The 9,007-nt window shown below is 44.3% G+C and overlaps 1 protein-coding gene across 1 annotated transcript; it reads left to right on the top strand.

Moving 5' to 3' along the window:
• The first annotated feature begins 298 nt into the window (after positions 1-298).
• LOC123992718 (suppressor of cytokine signaling 5-like) lies at positions 299-8,641 on the top strand. The gene is made up of 2 exons (XM_046294168.1): positions 299-507; positions 4,352-8,641. Exon 2 carries the CDS (start codon positions 4,520-4,522, stop codon positions 6,170-6,172), a length of 1,653 nt encoding a protein of 550 aa, XP_046150124.1. The 5' UTR covers positions 299-507; positions 4,352-4,519; the 3' UTR covers positions 6,173-8,641.
• Positions 8,642-9,007: the final 366 nt, after the last annotated feature.

Here is a 9,007-nt window from a genome sequence, read left to right as displayed (position 1 = left end):
TCCTAGCTGACCTAAAACAGGGAATTTTTACTAGGATTAAATGTAATTAATTGTGAAAACTGAGTTTAAATTTATTTGGCTAAGGTGTATGTAAACTTCTGACTTGAATTGTATTATATAAGAAACTTTGCAACAGTTGCATACAGCCTTATCATAGGTAATTCTGATTTATCATACCTATGAGTATGGATTACAAGTGTGTATGTTTTGCATGCAATGGTGCCATCAGTACATTCCATTCCAGTACACTACATGCCTAGTCAGTTAGTCAACAACATCAGGAGACTCAGTAAGTCAATATTTACAAACTACAATATATGAACTGCATGTACATTCATACATTTCGTCTGGATAATACACCAATCCATTTTCAATACGTTTGCTTTGAAATGTCCCGTGTTATAGATTACATAGAGTTACTTTGATTTTTGTTTTTACTTCCGGGTTGTGAACTTTTCCTGGTTTTATTCACTAGCTTTTGGAGAGAACAACAACGAAGTTTTTATGGTAAGTAAAATTGATCTGATCAAAATGACATCACATTTTCATTACAGTATAACAGTACGGTCAAATAAGGAGACTTCACGAACATTCCTTTGTAATACTTTTGAGTGAACCTTTTTTTTCCCCCTTGATGTTGCCTTCTGTGTTAGCTCAACTAGCAAACTTGCTTCCGTTATCATGAACTATATTAGTTCGTTTTTAGCACATTGACAAAGGGTTTTTGTTATGAAACAAATATATGTTGTATTTGTCTAAGTAAGCTAACGCATCTTGCTAAAGAAAATAGTGATTTCTGAGACGTTTCAGAAAGATACTAGGCTAATGCTACATAACCATCTAGCTAGCTAAATTTAACTGGCTAGCCAGGGGCACCGCTTCAATCTCAACCAAGCTATAAAATAACTCTTGCGTCATCTCCGTTATCAAGGAAGGAAGGGAGTAAGTCAGTTATCTACTTGGGTTCTCAAGCATTTTGGAGCCAGGAATCCCAGTTGTCATAGCAAATTCATCAGGAACCGCCACATAATCAGAACACAACCGGAGTGAGAAAAAATAGCATACAATTGAGATTTACTTTAACTTTGTTATTGCATGTTCGGATGAACCAAGTCTCTACTCCTGGGAAGGAACTTTTTTAGCAGTTTTATTTTTTAAATTAACAAATTTTCTATGCTTAAAGCACATTTTCTGCAATTCTACATATTTTGTCATGGAGTGGAGCGACTTTTTGTTGTTGCAGCTTTAAACCTCAAATACAGCAATTCTACACATTTTGCCAGGAGGCAGTCTCATGGCAAAATGTGCAGTTTTAAAGTTTGAATTACAATGACCATTTTATTGGTCACATACACATATTTAGCAGATGTTATTGCAGGTGTAGCGAAATGCTTCTGCTCCTAGCTCCAACAGTGTAGTAGTATCTAACAATACACATAAATCTAAAAGTAAAATAATAGAATTAAGAAATATATGAATATTAGGATGAGCAATGTCAGAGTGACATTGACTAAAATACAGTATAGACATATGAAATTAGGTAAACAGTATGTAAACCTTATTAAAGTGATAAGTGATTCCATGTCTATGTACATAGGGCAGCAGCCTCTAAGGTGCAGTGTTGAGTAATCGGGTGGCAGCTGGCTACTGATGGCTATTTCCTCGTCTTTGGAGGATAGCGGGGTGAACAGGCCAAGGGCTCGGTGGTTGATGTCCTTGATGATCTTTGTGGCCTTCCTGTGATATCGGGTGCTGTGGGTGTCCTAGAGGGCAGGCAGTGTGCCCCCGGGGATGCGTTGGGCAGGCCACACCACCCTCTGGAGAGCCCTGTGGTTGCAGGGCGATCCAGTTGCCGTACCAGGTGGTGATACAGCCCGACAGGATGCTCTCAATTCTGCATCTATGAAAGTTTGTGAGGGTCTTAGGAGCCAAGCTGAATTTCTTCAGCCTCCTAAGGTTGACGAAGCACTATTGTGCCTTCTTCATCACACTGTCTGTTTGGGTGGACCATTTCAGGTTGTCAGTGATGTGTACGCGGACAATGTGTTGATAGAACTTCGGTAGCGTTTTCCTTCAATTTGATTTGTTAAAATCCCCAGCTACAATATATGCGGCCTCAGGATTAGTGGTTTCTTGTTAGCACAAAGTCCAGTGTAGTTCCTTGAAGGCTGTCACGGTATCTGCTTGAGGGGGAATATACACAGCTGTGCCTATAACCGAAGAGAATTCTCTTGGGACGGTCGGCATTTGATTGTGAGGTATTCTAGTGCGTTTATGTTTTTTTTTTTAATCAAAAACATTGTAAGGGGAATACAAGAAGTGTTGAGTTGAAAAATGGTGAAATTACAAAGCAAAAAATATGACACCCTCAACTTATTCAACTGATCCTTGGCCAAAATTAATTTAATCTCTGAGTAATATTCATTTCAGATCTGGTCCCGGTCCCCATTTTGAGAACCCCTGATCTACAAGATGGGTTATTGACAATTAATATATACTGCTCAAAAAAATAAAGGGAACACTTAAACAACACAATGTAACTCCAAGTCAATCACACTTCTGTGAAATCAAACTGTCCACTTAGGAAGCAACACTGATTGACAATAAATTTCACATGCTGTTGTGCAAATGGAATAGATGGTGGAAATTATAGGCAATTAGCAAGACACCCCCAATAAAGGAGTGGTTCTGCAGGTGGTGACTACAGACCACTTCTCAGTTCCTATGCTTCCTGGCTGATGTTTTGGTCACTTTTGAATGCTGGCGGTGCTTTCACTCTAGTGGTAGCATGAGACAGAGTCTACAACCCACACAAGTGGCTCAGGTAGTGCAGCTCATCCAGGATGGCAAATCAATGCGAGCTGTGGCAAGAAGGTTTGCTGTGTCTGTCAGCGTAGTGTCCAGAGCATGGAGGTGCTACCAGGAGACAGACCAGTACATCAGGAGACCGTAGGAGGAGGCCGTAGGAGGGCAACAACCCAGCAGCAGGACCGCTACCTCTGCCTTTGTGCAAGGAGCAGCAGGAGGAGCACTGCCAGAGCCCTGCAAAATGACCTCCAGCAGGCCACAAATGTGCATGTGTCTGCTCAAACGGTCAATAACAGACTCCATGAGGGTGGTATGAGTGCCCGACGTCCACAGGTGGGGGTTGTGCTTACAGCCCCACACCGTGCAGGACGTTTGGCATTTGCCAGAGAACATCAAGATTGGCAAATTCGCCACTGGCACCCTGTGCTCTTCACAGATGAAAGCAGGTTTACACTGAGCACATGTGACAGACTTGACAGAGACTGGAGATGCCGTGGAGAACGTTCTGCTCCCTGCAACATCCTCCAGCATGACCGGTTTTGCGGTGGGTCAGTCATGGTGTGGGGTGGCATTTCTTTGGGGGGCCGCACAGCCCTCCATGTGCTCGCCAGAGGTAGCCTGACTGCCATTAGGTACCGAGATGAGATCCTCAGACCCCTTGTGAGACCTAATGCTGGTACAGTTGGCCCTGGCTTCCTCCTAATGCAAGACAATGCTAGACCTCATGTGGCTGGAGTGTGTCAGCAATTCCTGCAAGAGGAAGGCATTGATGCTATGGACTGGCCCGCCCGTTCCCCAGACCTGAATCCAATTGAGCACATCTGGGACATCATGTCTCGCTCCATCCACCAACGCCACGTTGCACCACAGACTGTCCAAGAGTTGGCGGATGCTTTAGTCCAGGTCTGGGAGGAGATCCCTCAGGAGACCATCCACCACCTTATCAGGAGCATGCCCAGGCGTTGTAGGGAGGTCATACAGGCACGTGGAGGCCACACACACTACTGAGTCTCATTTTGACTTGTTTTAAGGACATTACATCAAAGTTGGATCAGCCTGTAGTGTGGTTTTCTACTTTAATTTTGAGTGTGACTCCAAATCCAGACCTCCATGGGTTGATAAATTTGATTTCCATTGATAATATTTGTGTGATTTTGTTGTCAGCACATTCAACTATGTAAAGAAATCAAATCTAGGATGTGTTATTTTAGTGTTCCCTTTATTATTTTGAGCAGTGCAGTTTATTGACGGTACCAATCGATAGTCTTTGCTGCCAGGGTGCAGCAAAAATACCTTTTCAATGTTTGAAAAAAGTTAACATCTTGTTTTGATAATTTTAAGACATTTTATGAATTTTATCCTAGTTTTTTTTAAATGACAGTTTCTTGTAGAAACCCGTTGACAAGTCTAGTGTGATCAAATTTTTTCTGGCATGCTTTTAAAAAATCTTGCTTTTAGGCCTTAGTTATATTTAATGTACATATGATCGTTTACCCCTAATTGCTGTAGCTAAGAGAAACTCTGTTTTTCGTTTCTCTTGTAGCCCCAAGTGACTGTGACAGTGATTCATGGGACATGCTATTGACAGCCTTTGGGAAGATTCTGAATGGGAGGGCTTGCTGCTGAGAACTGACTACAGCCACAAATCACCTTTTCCCTGCAGCTGACCCCGACTGCAACTACCATTATTCCAGCCCATAATTAACCTGTCATGTCTGAACCGAAGGAGTCAGGTGATCGTGGGAAAGACAGGGAGCGGGGCGCCCGTCCCAAGGTGAGACAGAGCCGGTCTGAGGAGAGAAGAGATGCCGGCGGGGGGCAAAAGGGAGGAAGAGGAAAAAAGAAAGGCCAGACATCCCATGAGCAAGCTGGGGAGCGGCCTGTCAGCGATGGGTTTGAGTATGGGGACCTGCTGACTGGTCTGGAGCCCAGGGACCGCTGTTCCTCCTCTCCACTGAAGGAGGGCAGGAGATGGCAGGGCCTGGAGGGGGTCACTTCACTCAGCCAGGACAGGGGGACAGCCAGGCTGGCACAGGGGACAGCTGAGCCACCAACCAGTGAGGCTGAGGGCAGGGGGGCAGGTGGCAGTCGCACACTCCGCCAAAAGATCCAGGATGCCATGGGGCAGTGTTTCCCCATAAAGACCAACACTCCGTCATCCAGTTCCACTCAGCAGGTCTTCATGCCACAAGCTGCTGCTGCCGGGGCTGGGTCCTCCTCGCGCCGCAAGATCCACCTTACTGAACTCATGCTGGATGACTGTCCCTTCGCTGCAGGCACCGAGCTGGCTCAGAAGTGGTACCTCATCAAGCAGCACACAGCCCCCATCTCCACACCTCCCGTAGTGGACACCTTGGTGGTCAGCGCTAGTGCCTCTGCCTCAAACTTGGCCGCCGTCGTGGAGGATGTGGATGACCGGTTGCGAGAGCGTAGGCGCATCAGCATCGAGCAAGGCGTGGAGCCGCCGCCCAACGCAGAGATCCACACGTTTGAGGTGACGGCCCAGATCAACCCGCTGTACAAGCTGGGGCCCAAACTGGCCCATGGTATGAATGAGCTTGCAGGGGATGACAGAGCTACCATTCACCAGCAACAGCAGCTGCTTCTCCAGAGGCAACAGCAGCACCAGCTCTTGCTGCAGAGCTGTCTGGACACTCTGGATGAGGTGGTGGCCGTGGCCTCCTCCTCTTCTGCCTCAGCATCTGCCTTGGTCCCTGTCTGTGAAGCTGCTTCTGTGCCTGACCCCATGGTTGACCCTGAGGTCATAGCCAGCCTCCAGCCAACCAAAATTGTTGTTCCCCAGGCTGAGGGTCCCCCTACTCAGGACGGCTATCGCATCCACACCCAGATCGACTACATCCACTGTTTGGTGCCTGACCTGCTGCAGATCACTAACCTACCCTGCTACTGGGGTGTGATGGACCGCTATGAGGCTGAGACACTGCTGGAGGGTAAGCCAGAGGGCACCTTCCTGCTCCGCGACTCAGCCCAGGAAGACTACCTCTTCTCCGTCAGCTTCCGCCGCTACGGCCGCTCGCTGCACGCCCGCATCGAGCAGTGGAACCACAACTTCAGCTTCGACGTGCACGACCCCAGTGTTTTCCATGCGCCCACCGTCACGGGGCTGCTGGAGCACTACAAGGACCCCAACTCCTGCATGTTCTTCGAGCCTCTGCTGTCCAACCCCATCTACCGCACCCTGCCCTTCAGCCTGCAGCATGTGTGCAGGGCGGTGATCAGCAGCTGCACCACCTACGACGGCATCAACGTGCTGCCCATCCCCAACACCCTGAAGAAACACCTGAAGGAGTACCATTACAAACAGAGGGTGAGGGTACGGAGGATGGACACCTGGTGGGAATAACAAAGACCTTCTGGAGGAAGTGAACCACAACTAGGCTACTAACTTAACACTATGGAGGCAGGCCTCACTCAGTGGACAACCAGTTGACTCACTCCATTTTCTTCCATTTCACTCTATTAACATATACCTACCTACTGCATTCACTGTATACCTAGCTACCTGTTTTATCTATTTATAATTTACAATATAAGACCAATGTCTTAAACTCTGTGGATACTATGTTATTTCAATTCTGATGCACATTCACCCATTTTTCTCTGCTCACAATAAACTTCAGATTCATGGTAATGATACACCATGTGTGTAGAGGTGTATCAATTCTCTGGGTTGAAGTGAACAGAGTCAATGCTGGTTTGGTGACAATATGGAACACATACAGGTCTAATAATGGGTCAATGAATTATCATTGCCAAATGTAGGGTACTGGAGATGAACAGATGTGACTTCTAGTAGATAATGTGGATGGCAACCTGCTGGCAAGCTGCTGAGGACCTAGCTGGTGGTATAAACCATTTGCAAATTCATTTTTTATATATTTTGTGTCATTCCTTTGAAGGCGAAAGAAAGGTACTTGAAAGGGAATTTTTGACTCGTCCTAATTACTTGAATAATCCAATACTTTCCTGTATAGCCTATAGTTTTCAGAGGTAAACTAAAACTATGGGGTATAAGGCAGGTAAATGTCTCAAGCTTCTATCCATGTGAGATTTTACCGTTGTGTTACTTCCTATCAAATGAGAGAACATTGAAGCCATTGCTGAATGCCGAACACAAAATGAATCCAATTGCATGCGAGTTGAAGCCGTTTGTCAGTGTTAGAGCAAACAGACAGTGAGTGACGATAATAGAGCTGTTTTTTGTGGTGCTGAGAACAGAACATGAAGCAGCACCTACTGAGAAGAGCTCTATCTCTGTCTAGCTTTGGTCTATTGATCTTCTCAGCCTACCACTGAGCCTGTGTTGGAATCAGAGTAATGATGATGGAAGCACATTTAGGCTACCCTTACGTTTTGATTATTGAGTCATTGTGCCTTGTGCTTTGAGGCTATTGCTGTAGCCTGGTCCAATATACACATTCCAGCATGATGGTGATTTTCGGAAGGCCTCCATTTTGTATTGCGAAGTAATCACAATATCATGTTTCAGTAGTGGCTATATCAAAGGGAGCATTGTATTATCAGAAAATAAAACTCCCTTTTTAGTACCTTGTCCTCACATGACCTGAAAACCTTACCAAGCTGTTGTTGAATTTATGCCATCTCTCTGTCGATGATGCTTGCGCATGGAAGGCTGATGAAATGATACAGTTATTTGTACATTTACACATCCCTTCTGCTGGGACTAAAAGCAGATCTGGAAGAATTCAATGAAGCAGACTTCTAATGTGACAGACAGGAAATTGTATTTGCATATATAAATAGAAACTATCCCTTTAGTAAATGAATAGAATGGAGGACCCATTCATGGATTAATTAAAGAAATACATTGTTGTATTTATTTAACCGTTTTTAACTAGGCAAATTAAAGAAATGAATGGCTTTGTAAATGTTCCCAAACAAGACACGGAGAACAAAAAGCATTTAATGCAAGGACTTTCATTTGACGGTTATTTTGGGGACCCATTCATGGATTAATTGCATAATTTACCTATGCAGTGAAGTGATTGACCACTTTGTGTGAACACAATTTGGTATTAATGGAAACACACAAAGAGAGGCCTCTGTGCTAATTAATGTGTGCAGTGTGCAATAACACAGTGGAGAGTACAGTGGACAACCATCCTGATATTGAGTGAGCATGGAGAATGGATCACTTCTGTCAGCAGTCATGTTAGGAATCATCACTGTGGTATGTCTTCAGATGGATGCTGTGATTTCATCTAGTGTTTATTTTATTATGCTACTGTTTGTATTGAACCTTTTATCCACTAAGGAGGATGTCGCCATCCTTTATGAAAAGTTCCATGGCAGCACTCAAAATGCACAGTGTTAGGGAGCCATCCCACTGGGCACAGACTTCATTTTAGCGACTAGTTTTGATTGTATATTTGGTTGTTTTCAACTAACGTTAAAACCACAAAAAATATATAATTTAATTGGATTTAGGTTAAAAGTTGGGTGAAAAAAATGACAAAATTCCCTTATGTTAATTAATGGCTTTTTTTCAAATCCAGTCAGTTTTCCACATTGATTCAACATCACATAGTTTCCACGTCATGTCTACAAAAGAAATCTATGCTGATTCAACCAGTTTTTGCTCAGTGGGATGGCCTTGTATATTTCCATAAGTCTAATGTTAAAATGTTTTCTATGTTGGAGGACACATTTAACCCACAAAACCATTCTTGGGCACATATAACTATTAAAGTGTATTGTTGGAATGTAACAGTGGATGTGAACATAAATGCCTTTGCCTGGCTAGAGATTCCTCCAGCTTCATATGCGTACAGTAAACTCATTCAACATTCAACTTTAGATTTTCTTTCTTGAGTACTCTCTCTGTAGCTCTACTCTAGAGTTGATAAACGTTGGCTATAGGGGGCTGCAAGGTTGGGCAATGCCCACCCAAAATGTCATGTTGCCCACCCAATGGATTATGCCTGAGTTAATGTTAAACATATACACTTGCAGTAAGCAAGCTTTGAAACAGCCAAAAGATTTCTGACTGCCCACTAAGGCATAATCTAGGAACTTGCCCTTGAGTTGATCTCCAAGTCCTGTATGTCTTACTGTCTTTGCCCTTCCTCGGATTTTCCACCAAGTGTTTTTATGATGTGTGATTGATATAATCAGTTTCCACAGTGGGAACTACAGTATCACATCATGCTATTAGGGA

Source organism: Oncorhynchus gorbuscha, linkage group LG13, assembly GCF_021184085.1.
Source record: "Oncorhynchus gorbuscha isolate QuinsamMale2020 ecotype Even-year linkage group LG13, OgorEven_v1.0, whole genome shotgun sequence".
Lineage (NCBI taxonomy): Eukaryota > Metazoa > Chordata > Actinopteri > Salmoniformes > Salmonidae > Oncorhynchus > Oncorhynchus gorbuscha.
This window is presented reverse-complemented; position numbering and strand designations above follow the sequence as displayed.

Excerpts from the sequence above, each read along its gene's own strand:
- LOC123992718 (XM_046294168.1), top strand. The coding sequence starts at position 4,520 with ATGTCTGAACCGAAGGAGTCAGGTGATCGTGGGAAAGACAGGGAGCGG.